Source organism: Oreochromis niloticus, linkage group LG6, assembly GCF_001858045.2.
Source record: "Oreochromis niloticus isolate F11D_XX linkage group LG6, O_niloticus_UMD_NMBU, whole genome shotgun sequence".
NCBI classification, from domain to species: Eukaryota; Metazoa; Chordata; class Actinopteri; order Cichliformes; family Cichlidae; genus Oreochromis; species Oreochromis niloticus.
In genome coordinates this window covers 39571952-39595955 of record NC_031971.2, presented here as the reverse complement: position 1 = coordinate 39595955, position 24004 = coordinate 39571952, and the positions used below count along the sequence as shown (strand labels likewise).

The window sequence follows — 24004 nt, the reverse complement described above, 5'->3', positions numbered from 1 at the left end:
ACTGTTTGGCACGTGTTGGTCCCCTTAGTAGCATCTGAGTGGCATTTAAACTCCACAGTCTACCCAATTACTGTTCTTGACCATGGTCTTCATGATCACATTGTACCCATCATCTGATGGCTGCTTCCAACAGGAGATTCACAACATGGAGAAGCAGCTGACAAATATGCAGTGACTGTGTGATGCTGTCATTTCAGTGTGGGCCAAAATTTCTTATGAATGGTTCCAGCACCTTGTTGAATCTGTGCCATGACAAATTCATTCTGCTCTGGTGGACAAACTTGGGCTAAGTTGGTACTAGCAAGTTGTACCTAATAAAGTGGGTGTAGAGCGTACATGTGCCTGTCTTCAGAGTAAAGCTCTCTAGTCAGTCAATTCCAAAAAATGTATCTGTGCCCTTTAGTGGTAACAGTGTTTCCTGCTGTGAATGTTTTGTACTTTTCATAGTAATTAGAACACTATAGCAAAAATAAGGGGTTTGAAATATCAGCTACTGGACTGTTTTGATTACTTTTTTAAATGAAAGGTTTTGGTTTTATTGTATTTGTTGGTGATTATTCCAGAATTAGTACAGTGTAGTAAATTTAGCATGTGAGTTTGAAATATCTGTTATGCAGTAATCTTGGCTACTCTTCTCTTCATCCTCATGTATTTATTGTTCAGCTGCAGTTTTGTCTCTCATCATTTGGGTTTCCACAAAGTGACCCATTTGTTTCTGAGCCGCAGATTTCCTGAGAGGTTGACAAACAACTGACAAATTGGGGAAAGAAGTTACCTGAGAATCACCTTCATTCAGTTCCACCCAGTTGTTGGTCATTTATCAGTCATTTCAGTAGCAGTGTCGAGCTTGTGACTTTGTGGTAAACTGCAATTTTCCAGCTTGGGTGTAGTGTGGGCACCAAAATCTGTTAACGTGTTTCCTAGTATCAATCAAGCTGTGTTTGTTTTGGAAGAAGTAACGGACCAGGATCATCTGAACACTGACATTTTGAATGTAAAGTGTGTGACTTACTTTTTATTTTTTTAGCATACAATTATTAAAAACTATAATTAACGACTTTAGAACATTTTAGAATCATCCGGTTCCACCTCTGGCTGCTCACAAACCACCAAACATCTTGTTTTTAGGCTGATCCTGTAATGTTGAAGGCATCGTGGTGTTAGAATTAGACTTGGACAAAAACGTTAATGACATTATTACTATAGAGAAAATGTATTCAAAAAGCAATAGTAGTCAAGTTAAATTAATTAGCAAGCAAATGACATATGGGTGCAGGGAGGTGGCGAGTAATCATCGTGAGTTTTTGTTATTTTAGATTTGGGGGTTCCTGTTTTGTTTCCATTGTGAATCTATTCGTGTTAGGCTTCAATATCAAAGCACTACTGACGCTAAGTTTTCATTTTTGTAAGGTTAAGGTTCTGGTTCCCATTTTTTGAATCCTCTCATATTTTAGTCTACATGGCATTTCCCTGCCTGTTCCTCCCTGTTTGTCTTGTTTCCCCGTTTCTGTTATGTTTAGTGTAAAGCTTCTCAGTTCAATCACTCTTTATTCATACAGCACCTTTAAAACAGGTGGTGCAGATCAGTGAGACTCGCCGCAGGACGAGCACCTAAAATAATTGCAATCGCAGACCGTGGTAGCATTTTTAGGTTACCTGGATAGACTGTGGTTGTTCACTTCCTCTACAGGCTCTGTTTGTGGGGTACTGAACTTAGATCACCAGAAAATAGAAGAAAAAAAAAGAAAAAAACTAAAAATCTACATTTTTTTTAAGTAAGACTGGATATTTGCATTAGAAAGGTGATACATCATAAAACTTAATATGATCAATAAGTTGCAATGAGAGATACACAAATTTAAAAAACAGTGAAACCGAAATATTCAAAAGTCAGTCAAAAGTTGGAATGACGCAGTTTTATGTTTAAAGACTGAATTCCTTCCAGCTGCTGTCACATCTGCAGAGATAAACGGCAAACATTTTCTCCCCAAAGGTTTTCATCCTGACTCTGAGGACCTGATGGGTTCATGGCCGAGTCCTGTTAGACACAGAAGCATGCATTCCTTTCTTGCTCAGAGTTCAGCAACATTTGTCTGGTTATAGAAGGAAGTTTTGGAGACAGATTGATCCAACAAATAGTTAAAATCTGACTCAAAGGTCCCTCCTACGTTTCTAGTTTAATGTAAAAAAAATCAGCTCAGCTACATCTTTACATTTTAAAGTTAATCAAGCTGCCCTAGGTCATCAGTGTGAGGCCAAAGTCACATCTAAACTTCTTCTGTTAACTTGAGGCCATCTGTTATTTCCTGTATTATCATCTGTGACCCATAACAGGCAAAATAAACCTGCACCAACTAAAAGGAAAATCCCCACATGACCCACTTCCCCATACGATCAGGAAGTCACTTGAAAAAATTCCAAATCCAACCTAATAAAGGTCTGACTGTCATATCAGACCTGTGAAAGAGACGCCCCCGCCACCGCGCTGTTCGACCGCATGCTCCTCTGTAATGTTTTTAAAAACAAGCGCTCAGAGGGTCGCTGATCCTTCGGTTAATGTTTGCTTTATGATATTTTCCACCTCAGGTCCTCTACAGAGGTGACAGTTGTTTTGCTGTTGTGTGCTCGGGGTGCATGTGCTTCTTAGAATTTCTGCCATTTCTGTGGTTTTAACTTCCCTTTATGTCAGCCTGCTTCTCATGTTCAAACTCCAGTCTTTATTTCAAGATTCACGATTCTTTATTGTCATTATGTAGGCATAACAAAATATACAGGTATACTCCCTCACGTGGTGCCAAACATTTAATCAACAGATAAATGTAGTGACGTATAAAAAGTATATATACATACAGATACATATACTCATGCCCACAAAAGTACACAAAAATAACAAATACATGTATGACTACAAAGGCAAAAGCAATAGGAATGAACATGAGATATTCACAGACTATGAAATGTACACAAAAAACTGATGATTATATGAGAATATGTGTATATCTTAGGATGTAAACATACAGAATCAAAGTAGAATACTGCAGTTTTTACTTGTGTAGTAACATTTTATTACTATAATTTAGTTCCAAATATTTTACAGAGCAACAAAATACTAATATTTTTTTAATAGTTTATAACCATTAACGGGTTAAACAGAAGTTAAATGGCAAGTTAGCCATTAATGTCATGGTCACATTTCCGGCTGTCCCCGGATGTCAATGCAAGTCTTACAATGTGATGATTGTAAGACTTGCATCAAACTACTGTGGAAAATTCACCTCACAGCTGAAGTGAAAGTAGTTAAAAGTAAGAGAATACAGAAGTAGGCTTTCAGTGGAAACAGCGGCTTGGCAGCTGAAAAGGAAGTGGTCTGTTAGACCCTAACATCATAATAACATCAAAATAGATACAAGATGAGGTCTCACTGGATTATATCGATTCTTACTGGTGAGTAAGAAAAATGCTTTGTGGTGTATCAAAAGTCTGCTTTAGGCAAATTTCAATGATACTGATGGGAAATTTCACCTTCCAGCAGGTTAAAGTTGTGTCAGATGAACAAACAGACATGAGAGAGGGCGTCATGATGGCATGATATACACTCGATGTGGTTGTACTAACTGTGGTGATAGGAGCAGAACACTTCCATTTCATTGTTGTTTTTTGATTATTTTAAATGTTAAAAAGCAAAAAAAACTAAACTACAGAAATGCTCATGAGGAGAAAAGTTCAAACATTTTCATTGAATCAAAGAACTTGGGGTCGTCAGGACTCAGGAGTCAGACTGCACTGCTGCTCGTAACAGAAAACAGCACCCACAATTACAGATCAAAAGCTCAGAATTAGGATACAAGAACTCACGGATATGTTCCACTCAAGTCACAGAAATAACACGACCTCCTCCAGCTGATTCATAGGACATACATCTCAAAGAGAGAATTGAGCGTCATCTGCATAACATTTTAAATCTACAGCATTAATCATCTTAATGATCTTAAAACACATTTCTCGCTTATAATTTAATTCTGATGCTCTTCTGTGAAGATGGTAGTTCATAGGTGCTTCTCCTACAAACTGGCTGTGGGTCTGCTGGGAGTATAGGATAAAAGATACAAATCCAGAAGTGCAAATGCAGGAAAACTGGAGGCTACAACTGCTCCCAAGAAAACCTTTCCAGTCTCTGTCCAGTCAAATGAATTTGCTCCAAGTAGACTCTGATTACACACTAACTGCATAAAACTCAATGCACCTGAATACACTTTGAAGACTGAATGCTTAAAAAGCATTAAGGTGTTATGTATTGATTAAACAGCAAAAATATTATTTTTAACCATTTCAAATGGAAAAAACTCTTTCTGAAAATGAATCCCCTGCATGCTTCCCATCAGAGCCAATGAGCTCTTTGAAAGGTTTTGGATGAACAGACTAAGTAAATGCGAAATGTCCAGTACTTTTAGATAATTGTGGATACAGGGAAATATTTTGAAACAACAGAATTCAGAAAACATTTCTTCAGAAAATAAAGGAAAATGAGCCGACGTGCAAAAACGTCAGCGTGTATGTGGTCCAGTTCTGTGAATCTGTGGTTTCCATCCACTGAGTAAGATAATCATTTCAAAAGGAAATATTTTTCAGTTAGATGGTTTCTGTGCCAGCAGCCTTGAGTGTATAGTCATAGATTGTATATGACAGATAATCAACCGCTGTGATGTTACCCGCTGGTTTGGAATTCATTTTTAGTTAGAATGTTTGTCACCATCATGTTTGTTTGTTTGGAGACAGATGTGATTGCATTCATAAACTGTATGGGTGCACATACAAGCTAATTAGCTGTCGTGTTATTTGTCAGATAATTCAACGTGACCCAGGCACTAACAGCATAAACTAGCTGTGTGCTGGCTGCAGGTGCAGATTCTTCCACCAGGTTGTAAACGTGGTTATTTGTGCTGTGATTTATATATATATGTATGAGACACTGGGGACTCACTCACTGTCTGAGAAAGGTTCAGGTGGACTTTAGACGAGCTGCAGTTTTTCAACATTTTCCCACTGCTTGAGTAAAACTGAATTTTAAGGACACTGCAGAGAGAGATCTCTCCGTGCGGCTCGTTAAAAGTTGGTGTCCCTCTGATCCCCTCCAGAACTGATCACATCTGGGTTCTGGATGCTGCTTGTTCCTGCTGCTGAGGTCCAACACGTCCAGCTGGGTTCAACAGCCAGCGTGGGCTGTAACCTCTCCTATCTTTATGACACAACGTGGCTTAAGCATCACCCAGATAAACCTCCCACCATCATCTTCTCTGCCAGCCTCAAAGAGGGACGACCCATCCAAGGTGACCGATCATCTCACTTAAAAATGTTGGAAACATGCAGAGAGTGTAAGGCTGTGATTTCACTTTGTGAAGCAGGTGACCAGTAACTACCAGTTACTCTTTTTTTAGGGTTTCAGCTCAACAGTCGTTATACAGTGACTTTGGTGAACCGCTCTCTGGCACTGATGATCTCCGGTATCGAGGACAGAGACCTGGGGCTGTACTACTGTGTTTCCTACGTAAACTCAGACTTAAAAATTGGGGAAGGAACCAAGCTTCAGGGTAAGAGTAACCTTTAGGTGATATTTCACTGTGAAATCTTTCTTTAGCTCAGAGTCAGTTCTTCCACACAAACTTCCCCTGCTGCAAAGTCCGAGCAGGACAGAAGGTGAAGTTATGTACTTGATGTAAACACAACTTTGATTCAGGAGCTATTTTACAAACCAGGCTGGACATCGAGAAAGGAGCCGATGGTTATGCAACTTCTAAATGTTTGCTCGGACTTCAGCCTGAAAGAGACGGATTCATGAACAGGTTTTTTAGAAAGATGTCGAGTGAAGTGTGGTCTAAAATGGGGGTGTCAGACATATGGCCTGGTAGACAGAACTGGTCTGGGAAAGGGTCCAATTCATCCCACTCACTGGCTTCTGAAAATGTCACTTTTTACTGTAGTGACGTCAGTGTTACGGCCTTCTTACTAATGACACGGCCCATAGCCTGTCAGACTACACCCAAGTAAGAGATTTTTTATTATTATTTTTATTAGTCCTTTATTTATCCAGGTAAAAAATCTCATTGAGATTAAAAATCTCATTTTCAAGAGAGACCTGGCATCATGGCAACAAAATAGTGTCGCTAACAGGGACAGTTATTTTATTTTTTTTCTTTAATCTGCATTAATCTGATGAACTTCTTTGATTTACAGCTGAATCTTTCTAATGTTGTTTAAATCACATTTTTATATTAAGAAGTCTCCGGGAATAAATGTGGAGTTAAACTTGTTTACACTGAAAGAAAGAGAAACAGTCAGAGGTGATGCAGGACTTCATGTCTCAGAACGTATTTCACCCTCGGCTTTATTTTGTCTGTTTGTCATCAGTTTCAGGTTTATCTCGGTTTCTTTTTAATCACTGGTACTGCGTGATCTCGGGTTTCATCCTCATGATTATGGTACTGGCTGTTTGTGTCACCCACTGGAAAGCTCGAGTGAAGGAGAAGAAGAAGAAGACCGCCATCCAGACCAGATGCTGACATCACCCGTAAATATATGACAAATAGTAGCAATACCTCAACTCTGACACCAACTACACTTTCACAGCTGACAGTTTATGCCCACTATTATATGGATTCAATGTATTAATGTTGCATTTGTATATATACAACCTGTGTGTGTATGTCTGTGTTTTTATTTTGTGTGTAAAGTGTAGATTCTTTTGTTTTTCTTCCACTTCTTATTTATGGCAATCTTATGTTGGGTTGCTAAATGCACTGTATTTTTTCCTTCAAGTAGTTAAAATGATTTGTTGCTATTTTGCTTATAAATACAAAAACATGTGTAGAGTCTTTGTGTATGTTATTATCCATCTTGCTCAGTTATTTAGTTCCCCACATATCTTACAAAGCTATGAACTTCAATACATCTGGAGACACCAAGATAAGGCAACAAGCAGATATTGGAGGTCGTTGGTTTTCTTACAAATAAACTGAAATGTATAAGAGATAAACACACAAATTTCACAGTTTTAAATTTAAAGTTTTTTTAAGTTAAGCTAACAAGTGTAAAGCTGGGGTGAGGGTGGCCTCATAAATAATTAAAAATTAAGAATTTTGTCACTATTGGAGTAACACAACCTCACTCCGACCAAAGCTTCACCCCTGCACTCCATACTGCTTCACAGAGTGAATGGGTTAAATGCAGAGAGGAATTTCCCCACGGTGATCAATAAAGTATACATTATTATTATAAACACACGTCACAGACCGAAAAACGGTGAAGAAGCAAAAACTCTGACGCCCGAACAGGGACTTGAACCCTGGACCCTCAGATTAAAAGTCTGATGCTCTACCGACTGAGCTATCCGGGCTCTGCTCGAGTCTACACAACTACTGTATATGATGAGACACGTGCCATTTCATGGTATGTTTATTTTGTTTTGGGGGTTTTTTGTAACTGGTCCGGATCTACGTTAATGGCACAGAGTCGTTTACAGCGTTTACAATTAGCTCTGAAGCGTTTGAAAATACCGGGGAGTGACCAACGTGTCAGAACTTGGCTAGCTGGCTAGCTCCCTGTTACTGCTACCTTTACTAAACTGTATGCAGCTACAAAATGCAGCAAATACATTTATACAGACGCAGAAATACCACAACAAAACTTTCTCTGGTTGTAATCTTTACACTGCCTGATTTGTAAACAGAGAATCAGGCTACATTACATTAACAAGAATGAACGAATGACGAAGAGCTTCTTCTACAATTCACCTTGCTGGGTCGCCTAGAAGTGTCCAAGACACTAAACTGACAAAAAAAACCAGAAAATGATTCACAGGCCCCAGCGAGATTTGAACTCGCGACCCCTGGTTTACAAGACCAGTGCTCTAACCCCTGAGCTATGGAGCCTGGGACGAAAGCGTGTGCCGCCAGAATTACCAAAATAGTTATAATCCAGTTGGTAAAACCGACTTTACAGGAGTATATCAGAAGAACCAAAGCACCATTATGTTTTACGATATAATTATTAAGTAAAACAGACGTTTTTGAATACTGGTTACACACGTCATCAGTGGAAGCTAACTGAAACATACACGTGAAAAAGTAGAGACGTAGAGATGAAGACAAATGAGAGACTTTAAAAACGTCTAATCGGCTTCTAAAAGTTGATAAACGTGCAACTGAGTTTTCGTTATTCTGTGATTTCAATTTAAATGATTTCATTTTAAATAGAAAAATATAGATGTCATTTCCATGTTCTCCACTAGACGGCAGTGTGCGACCACCCACACAAGGACTTTCCTAAACTCCTTTCTTTTAAAAAAATATTTTCAGTGAATTCCCAACACATAGCAAAAGGGTTTAATTTTACATTTGAAACCATATTCCACCTGTGCGCATGTTACAAAAAGTAAGCAGGTCAGTAAACAGAAGCTGAATGTGTTTTCTCTTTCTTTGCGTCCACACTGGTGCGTTTCTGGGCGTGGAGTGAGGGGGCAGGAGCTGGTGGGGTCCCCTCTGGAGCCTCATAGTTTTTCACCACAGTGTGTTAGTGAAGATGGAGGCGAAGGGATACGTGCCAGATTAATTTCATCACATAATGGAGGCACCATTTTCCCACTTTTAACCCTTTAGATGGATTCTACTTCCTGACTTTTTGGATAGTGTATTTTTCAGATTTATAAATAAGAGAAGAAGGCGAAGAGTGTTTTTCCTTTGTTGGGTAGAGAGGGGGAGAACGAAAGGAGCCATGGTTGAGCCGAAAGGATAGATTTTCATTCATGAAGAACCCGGATTTTGTTCCGAAAGTCTTGGAGTGTGTGGACGCAGAAGATCGTATCAACAGGTGAGTGTTTTATAAAAGTACTAACATTTGTGCTTAGAGATTAAAGCTGTAGAAGAGTGAGTATTTCAGGCCGACCTGCCCTCACAAACCTTTAGATTTTTCTTTGCATTACAAGAAGAGCGAGTATTACTGAGAATATGCTTTTTTAAAAACAGGAATGAGAAATCCCGATTGTGAATTTATTTTCAGGCTGCTGAAAATGAAGTGATTGTGGGTTTAGTATCGAGCTGTGGCGACATTGTTAAAGCTGTTTCGTCTATTGCTGGACTTGTTTTCTTGTTTATATGATTTTTTATTTTATTTTGGACCCCACTGCTGCTGGTGAAATGTGCCCGTCTGAGTGGACATTCCTCCAGTTTTCCAAAATTATTTCAAAATCGCAAACACTAGCTACCAAAAAAAACTGTATCGGCGTTCGGATTCTCTCCATCTCTCCTCCGCCTCTCCTTTTCCTTTTTTTTCTACTCGATCTACTAATCAAGGTGCAGGTACAGGTGGCCTGTCTGAGCGAGAGAACATAGAGGGAGAGTCAGAAGCTGCATGTGTGCATTTGTCTGCATGTGTCTGCATCTTTGGCGTGCGCACTCGTGCGCCTTGGAGAGTGTCCAGTGGTCATTTCCCGGTGCCCTGCAGGTCACTTTGAACCGCCGTGAATGGCCGACTGTAGCAGAAGTCTTATGGGAAGCAGGAATCACCTGAAAGAGTCTCAGAATCAACACTTCATCTTCACTTTAGTCTGTTTGGTTCTCGCTGCAGCGCACGCCAAATACGCACAGAGGTGCGCGCACGCAGCCTGCCTCCCCCCGTCTTTTTCTCCTCAGTGTCTACCCTTTATTGTTATTTCACTAATAATGAAATGCAGCCTCATGTGAAGGACTAGAACTGTCATATTTGACGTGACCAAATCTATGTAATACAACAGCATCTCCTCTATCCTCTCCAATAGGGGCGTGCCTCGCTTTACAGTCGAAAATATTAATTTTCTGTAGCTACACAGACACGAATCTGCTCAATGAATGAACACATGAACAACAGAGGTCATGATTATTTCACTGCCACGAGACTGTGTTGGGTGGGTGAAGATTTGTGATTTTTTTGGTTAATTCTTGTCATAAACAAAATGCACAAAATTCACTATGGTGAATTTTATATATGTTTACTCAGTCTTGTTCAGTGAGTGTTTGAGGGTACCTTTACCTGTAACATTACCAGACGTATTCCAGGTCACTTAGTGACCTAAGTGACTAACCCTACCCAAACCTCTAACCCCTAATTTGTATTTACTGCAGGTCCTGATAGCTCATTGTAGGCCTGTTGCATATATAAGCATGTTTAGGTATTTCTCTTTTTAAATTTGTTCTTAACAAATTTAGTGACCTGGAATACGTCACATTAGCCCGTCAAGTGGCCCGGATGTCCAGTCTGCCGTGGCTTCTCCAACATCACCCCTCCAGGAACAGCAGAACATTTTTTCCTAGACCTCGCTGCAGTCGTCACACTTTACGGAGCCACCCAGTGTGCTGCATTGGACCCTCTGTGGGCTGCTTCTGGCCCTCACACCTCTGTGTGTTTAGTTTGTAACCATTGCTTATAACTAAGTTATTAGATGTTTCATTCTTCTCATCCACATTTTTGTCCAAAGTCACCAAAGCTGTCCCCGCATAAAGCTCTGTGTCTGTTAACGTTTAGTGAGTGGGTGGGGAGCAAATCATTGGTCTGCATATACAACTTTTCCTGTCACTGCCTTCATAAACAGAGATGTTTATTTGTTTTAAATGACAATCAGGGGGATTTTCCTTGAGAGAGGCACCAAACTGGAATCTGTGTGGAATCTGGAGTTTACCCGAAGCTAATCTTGCTGACACAGAAAGTTTTGGAAAGTTTAAAACATTTCTAGATCTAGTCATGTGAGTAGAGTCATATAGATTCAAATACTATGGCCTAAAGTACACACACACACACACACACAAGTGTACTTTATTCCCACTGATTTCGGCACATTCGTTAAGCAGCACTGGCGACAGGTTGAGTTTTAATCACGGTTCTGGTGGTTTTCATTTCGGGTCGGTGGTCAAAACGACTTTGAGTAGGCATTAATGCCTTCTGTGTGCAGCAAAAACTCTTCTCCAGGTCCAAAAGCTTTTACAGAGCACACGGGTGAGTGCTTAAAGTGTCTAAATGTCTAAACGAGATCAGTGTGTAAAATCTGAAATAAACACACCGGATAATTGTGTGATGCGGACCGGTCGAACCTGTTCAGGGTCTGGGAGTTGTTCTTTCTAAGGTTGCGCTGTTGGAAGCTACTACTTTCTCAACGTTTCTGTTTGCAACGCCCCAAACTACAGAAGCAAAGCACACACACACCCACACACACACTAGCTGTTGCTGTCTACACCCAGCAGAAGGAATCAGCGGCTTTATTATTTTTTTATTTTTACGCGGCACCGAGGCCGAGGCTGGAGTTACCCCAGCGCACAGGAACCTCAGCACCAGGCCGCCGAGTTCTGCCTGGGTGTCAGAGTGTGTTTTAGCGCAGCGTGTCGGTGGTCTAACAAAGGCAGGCTGAGCGGGGGCCGTGATTTCCTTCTCCCCGCGGCCATGCGCGGAGCTCGGATCTTCGTGGAAGAATGCGCCGCCTTCTCCCGGCGTTAGCTCAGCCTCGGCTCCATGTAAGTCCCCCAGCCTGGCTTCGTTTCAGCGCTCGGGCCTTTGTTATTCATCACGACACTTGCTCGCACAGACAGGGAGCGATCGTGGCTGAAACGGAGGGATTATAGCGGAGAATTTCAGCCTGTTCGCTGCGCTTTTGGCCTCTGCTTGGCTTTATTTGGGCTAACAGCCTCCTCCTGCTTTACCTTCACGGCGCTGCTGCTTCTCACTGTTTTCTTGTCGTTTCATCTGTGCTTCTCCCCTCCAGGGCCAACAGTAACAACATGCTCCTGGCCTCTGCCGTGGTGGTGTGGGAATGGCTGAACGAACACGGCCGGTGGCGGCCCTACGGCCCCGCCGTCTCCCACCAGATAGAGGCGGCCATCCGGAGCAGCGACCCCCGCGGAGGGAGCGTGGTGCTCGGCCAGGTGGACAGCCGGCTCTCGCCGTACATCATAGATCTCCAGTCCATGCACCAGTTCAGACAGGACACAGGTAAGCTGGGACGATGGGGCATATGGTGCACGCTGCAGAGCTGTCATGTCGGAGTTTATTTACAGGTTCGGGGACATAAACTTGCTGCACTGAAGCAGAGTAACAGTACTGTTATGGCCAGGGGTGCTTACAGGATTTCTATTATTGGGGGACTCGTGACGAGGAAGGGAGGGTCCAGTGGAGATCAGAATATCAGATCAGCGTCAAATGAAGTGTCGAAAACAGCAGCATGATTGTGACTTTACAGCTTCAGTGTAGTTTCGTTTTACACCTCTTTATTTTTGTAATGCGCTGCCTGGACAGACTAAGGGCCCAAGTGTACTATTTATGGATATATAAAAATGTTAAAATGGAATAGTACTTACATTTTACTTTTTACTACAAGCCTCATTCGCCCAACCACACAAGCACATAAACACGCAGCTCGTCTCAGGCCTGTTTCAGACTTCTGCTGTGAATCTTTGTACGTAAGTTGGCGACATCGTTGTCGGTATTTATCCTAGTGCGTTATGCGTTTGTTACCTTGTGTCCCGGTGGGTGAATGCCCGTTCTTTGTTTTATTTTTAGAGGCAAACGTATTTGTCCTTCTACTTTTTCCACTTCTTTGTGCATTGCTTCACATCCAGTTTGATAGCTTCAGATCAAGGAATTTGCTGACATTTGTGGGTTGTTATATTTTGGATTATTATTGTTTATATTGAGAAGATAAATTTGAAAACCACAGCGATAAAGTATCTGAAAATGCACAGGAGGACTCGCAGGTGTTCTCTGTCTTGTACAGGGTTGCTTCAGCATGCAGGCTGTAGTAGCCAGAGATTGAACCCTTGTCATTCTCTACTTGCTCTCATGCCTGAGCCACATCCATCACAGTACTGTGGTACATCGATTTGGAGACTTTCAGGAGAAAACTTTGAAAAGAACTCCGCTATTGCTTTGTTTCCGTTTTCATCATCTTTAGTTCCTTCGCATCCAGCGCTGAATGAAAAAGCCTGAGTTTTTCTCTGAGTAGTGACACCTGTCGTTCAGAACAAGACTGCAGCGAGCGCGGAGTACCTAAAATGTACGTCACTCAGACCCAAGTGGGCCCTAGTAGGCTCACAGATGTGGAAATTGCTGACACATCTGTAATACAGATGTTCCACACTCCCAGTTTTCTGGTTTCAAGTTTATTTTAAGGTCTCTGTTTTCCTGTTTCTCTCACTTACATAACTTCCAAACATTGTTTGTGTAATTGGCGTACACGTGTTCATCTAATGTCACAGAGTTGCCAGGTTGTTCCGTTAATACAGTCTAGACACACAAATATAATTTCTGTAGAAGGAACCTGGCAACACACCCACCAATTCGAGGGGTGTCTCAGGGTTTCCTGCAAAGACACCTCTTGCCCAACCTCAGGAATTCTGTTAATGCACAGTGTGCTTCTTTAGCATCTGGATTTTAGCCTCTACTAATCATGGTTAAAGCTTTTTCCTTAAGTCACTGTTTACCCCTAAACACATCACTGTATAAGCTTAGACAGAGGTATAAGCCAGTGGTGTCAAACATGTAGCCCAGGGTCCAGGAAAGGCTGGCTCTGTTACAGCTCTCAGGGTAGCTCTAAACGCCTCAGCAAAGTCATTAATAACTTAATTTTTAATGTCTTAAATTTGCTGTTCCTGGTGTGGTGGTGGCAGCCTACTAATCAGGGGTGTTTGGAAAATTAAAAGTATTTTTAGAGCTTGACAAGTTGTTTGACTCATAAAGATAAGGTATTATTTAGTTCCAAGAACTCAACACGTGAAGACTATAATGCACCTGTAATATAATTCATAAAAATATACACACGTTTGCTCAGTGTATGAAGACTGGGACCATTCTTACATACCCTGAGACGTCTCCAAAGGTAGTGTTATCCAGGAAAATCCTGCTAGAGAATGCAGTCAATCTGGGATTCTGCTGGACAATCCTCCAGATGTTTGCACCACATTTATTTGGGTCAACAGGGCTGAAATATGCGATGTGAGGAAATCGAAAGACACCATCTGGGATCTCTCATAGGATCTGACTTCACATTTAAAGGGCTGGCTGCAAGACTCGAGATCCAGCCCTCTGCAGACTTTAATCGAGCCCAGAACATTTGAGAATGCAGAGTTTGTTAGAGAACAGTTCAGTCACACAGTCTGGGTTTCAGCAATAAGAACCACCAGTTTGGTGAACGGCTTGAGGTTGTTTGGTTTTCCCTGATGTTTGTGGGCTGTGTTTGAGATGTTTCCGACGTTGTCTTATCTGACAGCAGAAACAGAAAAACGTACATGATCAGTTTCACTGTGAATTTTGCTGCATTGAAATACAATGAATATTCAAACAGGGAGTAGGAGAGAATCAGACGGATATAAACAGCAAAGAGAAAGCCAAGTGAGCTAAACTGCACTGAAGCACATGAAGGGACAGGAGATGGGAGACCACGGAAGTGGTAGTTTGAGTATTTGCAGGTATATTTAGTGTTTTTAACGCTTCCTGGTGCCTTAGCAGAGCTGTTAATACAGTTTAATTCGGAAACAACGTGTTAAACACCAAAGTCACAAAAACAGTCAAACTGCAACAAACTGAAGGTCAAAGCAGTTTCATCACAGTTCATGACCTAGCCACAACCGCTAATCTACTGATCCAGCTTCCTGAGCGTAATTTTTACTTGTACTTGTACTGATTCATTTCAGTGTTGATGGACTAAATGATTCGGTCACTTACACCTGAGACCGCAGGTGTTTGTTTCGTGTTTATTACATGACGTCATCGTTAAACATAACTGGTTAGGTTCAGAAAAAGGTCACGGTTAAGTGTTTTTTGAGTGGAGAAAATTCAGAGTGGCTTGTAAAAGCAGCAGGCGGTCTAGTTTTTGGTACTAAGGGACTTTATATTACCACAGCTTTGATTTTATACTTTCAAGTTTTAAAAAGAAAACTCAGAACATTGTAGAAATGCATTTTTAGCACATAGAAAGCTCTTTAACTCAGTAAGATAAGAAAGCGTCCAAAACATAACATGAAATCTTTAAAAAATAACAAATAGAAAAGGAGGCCAACAAGTTTTTGTCTTTAAATATTTCTGTGATACAGAACAAATGTTAGTGTGTGTGTGTGTGTGTGTGTGTGTGTGTGTGTGTGTGTGTGTGTTAGTGTCTGCTTGAGATCCAGCAGTATGATGTTTTGGAGCAGCTGTGAATGACCATCACAGCTCTGAGTTCGCTGCATACTTAAACCCTTATCCACTGACACTAAACACACACACACACACACACACACACACACACACATGCACACACTTTCCCAGCAGCTGCATCCTCCTCCGACGGAGAAAAGAAACAGAGGGACCTCGACTTTGTGGACAGAATGGAGAATTTCAAGGCTTAATGAGCAGAGTTCACTCCAGCCGTCCTCCTCTGTAGCTCCCTCTGCTCTTCCCCGGCTCTTTCTGCTGCCCGAGTGTTTAGTTTCATCGATAGGCAAAAAAAAAAAAAAAATCCCAGGGGTCCCTTTCTGTCCGACGTGGGAGAGAGAGAAGTGTATGAGTGGTTTTTTTTCAGTGCAGAAGGAGTGAGATAATTGGGCAGTGCGTATTCTTTCGTTCTTTCTCTCACGCTCACATCGTCTTTCCAGAGATCTTGGATTTTTCCAAACAGATGTGAGCACGCTCATTGTGGTTTTGAGATGCACGGAAGGGTGAAAGTGTTTAGAGAAGTAGAAGCTGAGGCGCAGGTTCTGATAAGTCTGAGGTTATAATGTACGTAAAGAAAGAAAGACCAGCTTCTGGTAATAATTCCCACTTAGTGTTCAGTTCTACATTTGTTAAACCGCAGAATGCTCTTATGTTTTTCATGTCAGATATTTTGCTTTCTCCTTAAATCTGGTGGCCTTTTGGGACAGAGATGTAGAAAGCAGGCACAGATCAACAGATACAATACTGATGAAGTATGAAATAGAGGAGCTCTGGTGGAGGTGGGCTGCAAAGTGGCTTGCAGATAGATAAGGACCTGTAGGGAGAACTGTTAATGTACCACAGGGAAGTGACCTGAATGCAGACTCTCAGAAGCTGAGCTGTTGCCTTTAAATACTTTAAATGCTTCCCCCTATGTGAGATTTGCCAGTTAGATCAGTAGAAGGTAGCTGAGTCATCACCTGATGTGGACTGGCATGGAGACTGACTGGTGCAAAAGCACATCACATTTCAGATGACACAAAGGCAAATTCACACAGGTGTGTTTTGAAGTTGTTTCCTGTGCTTTGTGCACAAAACTGCTCCATATATTTGTTTTTCAAAGTGTGGAAATATAAACTGTCCTAACGGCAGATGAGGTCCTCAGCACCTTTGAGCTGCCCGGTCCTCCTGCAGACCACCTCCTGCATACAGATGGAGGAGAGCGACGTGTACATTTGACCCCGCTGGGAAGAAAACATGCACTACAGGTCTGTCTTTACAGTCACGTATGAAAGGATCTCCCTCCCAGTGCAAACTCTCCCAGCTCTGTCAGATGTGGTTGGAGCAGAGCGTGTTTCCTGTTCACCTCAGGGCTCGCAGCGGGATTGTCGCTCCGCAGACGCTCGCTGCGCTGTCACCACTGATAGCACGCCATTTAGCTGACATTCAGGGAAAAGCCTTCGTGTTCCTGTGCTGCCCTGCTTCCCTGGGAGCTTCATTGCTAACAGTGGTGTTGTATTCCTGCTCTGCACTTCTTAGACATGAAGGTCGTCATTGTGGTGGCGGTGGTCTCGTTTCTGTGGGTGCGCTCTTCCTTTGGACCGTGGAGGCTTTTCAGTTCGTCCTTGCTTGCGATCCAGCTCCTTTTCTTCCCAAATTAACTTCTCTGATGGATCGTCTCGAATCACTTCATCACTTGTAGTTTTTGGAAAAGGGAGCGTAATTATTCATATATGCAAAAATGTGACATTATGACCTTGATGAGCTATTTGGGACGAGACTTAAATGAGCCTCCTTTGAACACATGTATACGTTCAGTCATTTGTGTGAGTACAACACGATTTCCTGTCCTATCTTAACTTCCTGTTCCTGTGATGCTTAAAGTTCTTTTTATGTGAAGTTGGTACAGAAGGGATTTCTTTTTACATATTAAATTTTATATTTGAAACAAAAATCCTCTATTTGCCTTCGTACTTCTGTCCTGCTTTTCATGAATATTTACAGTCAATCAGCAGCAGCTCTGTTATGAAAACACTGGGATGGAAGATGTTGGACTTCTCTTCTTATGAGTTTGCAGGGAGACAAACCCATGCAAATACTTGGAGAGAAATAAATGCAGAGCTGCTACAGCCAGCTGCCTCTCCAGAGAGTCTCTCATTCTTTGGGCAGATTCTGGCTTCACAAACTTGGACTGCAGCTGGAAACTGTAACAGTTTACGCTCACCAGTTTCATCCTCTAGTGTTGTTTTCACTTGTCGCATACGTTGGTTTGCACACTTATATAAATGGTGTTGATGTCACAGTATGTGTGACCAGTGACCAACAGGCTGAACATAGCTGCAGCATATGTGTACTACAGTAGCATATGAAGCAGAAGAAGGGTCTCCTCTGCAGTCCAACATGTTGGAGCTGGAGACTAGACTGTAGGACGAGAGACTGAGTGGAGAGGCAGCTGAATGATGCTGGACGACCTGGTGACCCTGCTGTTAGAAAAAAAACAAGATGAAGAGGGCCAGGGCTAGTGTCACAATAAGGACAAAGTGATTGCCATTCAGTAAATTGGTTGGCCAATAGTATTTTACTTTTGGGTGTATACATTTTTTAAAAATTAGTCACTAATTATTGTTCATGTGGTGGAAGAACTCTTAGGAGAGGCCTGACTTAGCAGAAAATCTTTGTACCCAGCACATTTGAGCTGCCCTGACTGCCGTAACCGAGATGAGGGTGTGGTTGTCGAAATAAAGTAAACACGTTTTTATGAGATGTTTTCAGCAGAGTGAAGTAAATGTCCTTATTTTACTGGGCTTTAAAAGAGCGGCTCGTCATCGCTTTCTTTGTGCGGCTTCTGTTTTTTTCAGACTTCGAGGGCATCTTGTGTTTTTTTGTTGCCCCTGCAGCTTGTTGCTGCTCTCGCTCCAGCTGGTCCTGCTGAAGGAGGCACATTCCCAGACCCCCACAAAGCCCGGGGCGTTAGGGTCACAGTAGAAGGCGGGTCGGGGGTGGATTCCCCAGAGACAGAGGGTTGGGGGTAGATTCGTGGTGACAACAAAGAGCGGAGGACGGGGGAGAGGGAGTGGCAGCAAACATCAACACTGACTCTGTCTGCACGCACAACAGACCAGCTAGCAGGAAATAAACAATGGGTTTGCACGCACTGGTGAAACCTCCATGCAAGAGTTGAGCTGTTTGTTTAAAGGGTCTTGTTGTTTGATATGTTTGGGTTTTATCTATCAAGCCCACAGTCTGCAGACGTGTCACACTGCTCTGCTTCTAATGTTCAGGCTACTACGCTTCAGTGTTTTTGAGTACCTGCAGCAGAAGGATTACCAAAGACTAAATGTCTCGTTTGACATTTTTCAGCCTTGTAAAGGTAGTGGAACAAGCTCTGAACACAGTATTTTGGTATCACCTTTCTAAGGTAAAAGCTTCTTAACCATCCCAGATTTTCTTAAAAATTCAAAACCAACACGAAGGATCGGGCGAAGAGTTAGCTCCACCTCTTCATATACAGTTTTTACCTAGACGCCATTCCCAAATGGAAACTGGGTCTCTTCCTTTGTCTCAAACTCTCCGCTTTATGTTCTGCTTCCTCTGGTTCACCTGATCTTTCTCTCTTCTCGACCTCTTGCCCTCTTTGTATGCTTTTCTCTCTCACACTCTCTGAAGCTGAAAATTGAATCTGAACCCAACACTCGAGGGACGGGACTCTTTCAAGGTGAGACAAAGACACGAAGAGAGGGCGAGAGAGAGAAGGGGACAAAGTGGGTGGGTGTGGAAAAAAAAAGAGTGGAGAGCTCAGCTGAAAGTTAAATAGTGATGAAGAAAAAAAAAGATGGAGAGCGCTGAAAAGTCATGATATTGTCAGGAGATGAAAAAGTGAGTTCTTCAAATCACACGCTCTGCCTGGACGTGTCGTCTCTCTTTGGTATGATAGTAAATATCTTTAAGAGAATGAACGTCATCGCTGTAAATGTACTGTATTTCTAAAAAAAACAGTTGGAGTTTCCATTCAGGCCCACCGATAAAGAAAGTTCCAAATACAAAGGTTATCAAATCAATAAATCTACCCAGGATCTAGATATGAGCCGGCGTCATACGCGTATCACAAACAGCCCACTGACAGGACTGCAGAGTGGCTAAATTTACAAAGGAAGATAAAAAATATCAAGTGAAAGAAGTGTGAAGAGGTTAAATACGGAGCCCCGCAAGGGACATTGGAGAAAAAAAAATAAAGATGAACTTTTGCGAGATCTTGCAAAATAGGCCGCGTCCTTCCGAGGCCGCCAGCTCAATGCTGACCGGGTGGTCGAGGCACGATGTGCTGCGAGTGCGGTGTTCCCCCTGGCTCTAGTGGGCCTCGACCTCCCAGTCAGCTTCGAGCTGGTGGGTAACAGACGTCTCCGAAGACGTCGGAGCACTTTTGTAAATATGTGATGTCTTGATAAACCGAGCAGATATTTGAAGGTTACACAGCTACATTTGTGTAGCTGTGTAACCCAGAAAGAGTAATATTAAAACTAAGTAGCTGCCGCCATTGTTGGAAACTGGAATTCGCTGGGCCGCGCTATGAATTCTTGGATAGGTTGGGCCACAAAGGATACACCCGACCCATCCATCAAATTCGGGGAAATTAAGGACGCATTTGAAGCAGCCTTCAAATTGAGACAGCCTTCGTCGCCTGGCTGTGAAATAATCGGCCTTCAAATGCACCCTGCGAAGGATGCGGCCTATTTTGCGAGATCTCACAAAACTTTTGCGAGATCTCGCAAAACTCCCTTGCGGGGCTCCGTAGTTAAACACATAAATCAGGTTGAAAACAAGGGCGCTGCTGCAGACAAAAAGCACTTTATGAATCTGTGTGAATTTTAAATGCTTTGCTCAATAAACTTGAAAAAGAGCAAAAAAGCTGGAAAAATGCTGATTGTGTCAGGCAACAGGTCATCAGCATCACAGCTCTACGTTTAGGACACACGAAGGTTGTGCATTCTGCTAAATAAGTTGTTTAAATGTGCTTAAGACAGTTTCAGCCTGATGTTTTTTCAGTGCAACTGCTTATAAAGAATAAATACAACATCATCATTTATCATTTTTTAATTGCTTGCAGCCAATAAAATAATAGCAGAAATTGAGCAGCTTCGAGGAATCCCAATTTCTTACTGGTGCTATTCAGGAGAAACAGGCAGACTTTTTATTATCTTTTAAAACCGCAGGTGAAACGAATGAGGGTGGACAGACAATCACAAAGGAGGGAAGGAAACAAAAGCAGGAAGTGAAAACACATGTGACACGTGAGAAACGTAACCTTCAAAGTAAAACACAAACACAGCAATGTGACAGGAGTGCCCTGAGTCAGTGTTAAAACCATTTTTGTTTACCCCGTCCCGTCAGTACATTAGCATATGTTTGCAAAGGCTGTTGCATAAAAATGTCTGAATTGAAACTGCTGTTACGGTTGTGCAACACCGCCGCGTTTAAAGCTCACTAATCCTCGAGAAGCAGACCGAAGAAAGCCGACTTAGTGTCCTCCAGAGTGCCAGCCGTCTTGTTTTCTGTGCAGAAGGAAGTCCGGGGAAAGTGAGATGAAGAAGCTGGAAGGGTCAGAGCTCAGCTTTTCTCTCTGAGTTGTTGTTGTGAAACTCTGCGTGTCGAGTTACTGTTACTGGGAGGCCTCTGGGGGGGCATCACTCACCGCCTGTGCGCACACACATATAGGAAAGCATGTGAAGGCATCAGTAAATATTTATGTCCCTGCTGCTTCTCAGGGAGTTTTTTAGCCCTGAAGTGTGAGTTCACCTCTAAATTTGAATTTTCCTCTGTCCTGTAGTGCTGTGAATCCCCCCCACCCCCCGAAAAAACAATGTCACTGTCCAGAAACCGTGAATCTCGTTGCATGTAGGAACTGTTTTCTTTCTACCGAACTACACCCAGCAGACGGAGGCATCCATCTAACCATGACGAGAGGCTGAAGATTAAAGAGCTGTACTGTTGGTAGCTGCACACTTCTTTTGTTTGGCACATGTAGACGGAAAGAAAACAGAGGTCCAGTTCAGTGAAAACCAAATCTCAGTGCGACATAAAGGATTATTATGAAGTGTGAATAATGCAAACTCAAGCGAGTCCAAGAATAAAAATAAGAAGCAGGGAATGAACATAATGGGGTCTACTTTAATGTTCAGGAGCTCATCTTATTTATTTAGCTTAGAAAGTCGCCCTAATCTCAGTGTTAAGATTACAAAAGCTGGCGTAAGTTTGCAGTTTGGCTGGAAAAAGAGAAAGCAAAGAAGGATGAAAGAAGAAAAAGTGACAGCAGAGGAAGAGACGGCATCAGGCAGCAGGAGGGTGAGAAACCAGGACAAAGTAATGAACAAAACAAGAAACAAGAACAGAAAGTGTGAAAGTGAGGACAAAAATCGAGACGAAATAAAGCGCATGAAGCAGGTTCGTCTTCATCAGCCGCTTCCTCTTTTTGTCTCGTTTCGGTGTTATTGCTGTGAGACTGTGCCACAATCCGGTCTCGGTGCGACCTTTCCAAGTGTGTCAATTTGAATTTTTCCATCCCCGGTCTTCATAAAGACTCTGGTGGTGTTCATCAGTCTCCTCAGCCCTGAGCCCTGCTCGAGGGCGCTCAGGGGGCCATTTGAGGATGATGAATGGAGAAGTGGAGCTACGAGGTCGAGGAATATTTTTCGAGAAGTTGTTAAAATTGCAGTAGTTTCGGCTCATTTGCTTCTGGCTGGGTTCAGGTTGGGTTCAAACTGGGACACGTCACATTTGAAAGATGGGGAAGAAATCGTCGTCTTTTTAACGGGTGGAGGAAAGTTAGGATGATGTCACATTGTTTCTGTGCACATCTGATTTAAGAGGGTCTGGAGGAGCAGGGGGAGCCCAGGATGATACTGCATGTGCATCACACTGTATGCTAGATGCTTATTTAGATTTAGTCCAAGCAAAAACCTCAGCTGATCCGGGGACACCGGGGGTCCCACCGTGCAGCCAGGCCTGGGGGGTGGGCTCCTCATTCAAAGGGCCGACCATAATCCACGTGTGTTTGTCCTCCACTACACGTCGGAGGTGCTGCAGCGTCCGGTCCAATCTTAGCTGCTTAAACTGACTGTATTTATTGTAAACTATAAAAAATTCAGTTTAGAGGGTCCTTTGTTACTTCAAGAGTCTGTTTCAAACTAAATCTGAACATCTGGTTTGCAGATGTGGATATTTTAAATATTTTCTCCAAAAACACTTGAAATGATGCTTTTGGAGCAGCAAACCTCACTTCTCTCAGTCTGTTTGAGTTCAGTGAAGAAAATCACAAAATAATCATTAGAAGTGTAAATTTACAATATAATCAAAGCCTACAGAACAAAAAACATACATATATTTCAGACTACTTGTTTCACCAATGACCCAACCCAACTGGCTTTGGGTTGGGTCGCCCAACCTGTGTCTCCAGGGTTTTCTGTGACTGGCAAGGTGTTTGAAATGTCACAACTTCCTCCAGCTGAGCATGCTTCAGCTTCAGGCTCAGTTGGTAGAGTGAAACCGAAGTAGGTGCAAATAACAGAGATCTTTAGGTTGCTGGTTTGAGCCCGGCTTCAATGATGTTGTGTTTTTTCACACACAGCACTGAAGCATTTGGGCTGAAAGACGAACGCAGAGTCTAAGGATGGTATCTGGTGACAGGGCGGGCCGCCGGTGTCAGTGTTGTTTACAGTTGTAGTTTATGTTTATGGCAGCGGGTCACAGTCACAGGGTTTTAATTAATGCTGTCATATTTATTATTTAACCTAATTATTCATCTTCTTGAAATGTGCACTTTTATTATACAGTTAACATAACTAAGAAACATTTGAAGATGCTAGCGAGTGTTTTGACTGTAACGGTCATTTACATCAGAAGACGGGTGTAAATGTGTGGGCAGGATGTGCGTCCCCTTCGATAGCTCAGTTGGTAGAGCGGAGGACTGTAGGGGAGAATAGCAGAGATCCTTAGGTCGCTGGTTCAAATCCGGCTTGAAGGAAACTTTTTTTTTCACATACACTTCCAAAATATGCACACAGCATTCAAGGTAATCATTTTGGGTGCGCGTGGTCGGTGAACTGATTGTTCTGAAGGTAGCAGAACGACTCAGAACGACTTCCAAACAGTTTGTAAACAAAGAACCAAAAACAGTTAAAATCCTTCCACAGCTTCACCTACAGAAACTCTGAGGTTGACTTATTTTAGACAGATCTCGTCTTCGCTCAGGCTCCAATAAATTGTGAAGGAGTTTACAGGAGCAAAAATCACAGAGCTGTAATCTGATGTGGTGCGCTTGATTTGTAATACAAGACAAACTGAGAGCTTAAGAGCAAAAATAAATGCAAAAAAGGTTTCAATTTATAACCCTTGGTCCTGAATACACATAAAAATCGATTTTACTGCTCTAAACGCCATAAAAAGTAGAATTTAGGATCACTTGGATGTTTTCTGGAAACACAATAAATACAGGTCATTAAATGTAGGCAGTAAGGAAATGTACATGTTCAGAGGTTTTCCTGCACAGAGGAATTTGGGACCAAAGAAAAATCTCGTACGCTGTAATAATCATGTAGGTAAAGAGTGACTCATGGAGTTGGTGAGACAGGTTCAAGCTTTCTAAGCAGATTATTAAAGTGTGGCTGATACGAGAAGTGTGAAGAGGAAGTGTCGGCTCATCCCAGATGCTAGATTTTCTCAGACGGACGAGAAGTGAAAGTGGTATAAAGCATGACCCGACCCTAACATGTGTGTGCCTGCTGGTCAGTCTGCAATGGTGTGTGTGTGTGTGTGTGTGTGTGTGTGTGTT

General features: G+C 42.3%; 1 protein-coding gene, 3 non-coding genes and 1 gene segment (V, D, J or C); 3 read left to right on the top strand and 2 right to left on the bottom strand.

Moving 5' to 3' along the window:
• The first annotated feature begins 3287 nt into the window (after positions 1-3287).
• Positions 3288-6866, top strand: LOC102081409 (Ig kappa chain V-V region T1-like). The segment is given in 4 exon segments: positions 3288-3444; positions 5136-5327; positions 5436-5588; positions 6406-6866. Coding segments are annotated over 4 exon segments (531 nt in total).
• Positions 6867-7317: 451 nt separating this feature from the next.
• Positions 7318-7390, bottom strand: trnak-uuu (transfer RNA lysine (anticodon UUU)). Its single transcript has one exon. It is a non-coding gene; the product is annotated as a tRNA-Lys (tRNA).
• A 462-nt stretch (positions 7391-7852) lies between these two features.
• Positions 7853-7925, bottom strand: trnat-ugu (transfer RNA threonine (anticodon UGU)). The gene has a single exon. It is a non-coding gene; the product is annotated as a tRNA-Thr (tRNA).
• Positions 7926-8548: 623 nt separating this feature from the next.
• LOC100694715 (E3 ubiquitin-protein ligase DTX1) overlaps positions 8549-24004 on the top strand; it is a 37166-nt gene continuing 21710 nt past the window's right edge. The window contains exons 1-2 of one of the 2 annotated variants that reach the window (XM_003454642.5): positions 8549-8862; positions 11780-12006. In XM_003454642.5, coding sequence (XP_003454690.2) covers positions 8798-8862; positions 11780-12006 — 292 coding nt within the window. In that variant the 5' untranslated portion in view covers positions 8549-8797. Of the gene's footprint in view, positions 8863-11067; positions 11532-11779; positions 12007-24004 lie in introns of those variants that run through there. The other variant, XM_005470157.4, reaches the window with a different exon arrangement.
• trnay-gua (transfer RNA tyrosine (anticodon GUA)) lies at positions 23110-23197 on the top strand. The gene is given in 2 exon segments: positions 23110-23146; positions 23162-23197. It is a non-coding gene; the product is annotated as a tRNA-Tyr (tRNA).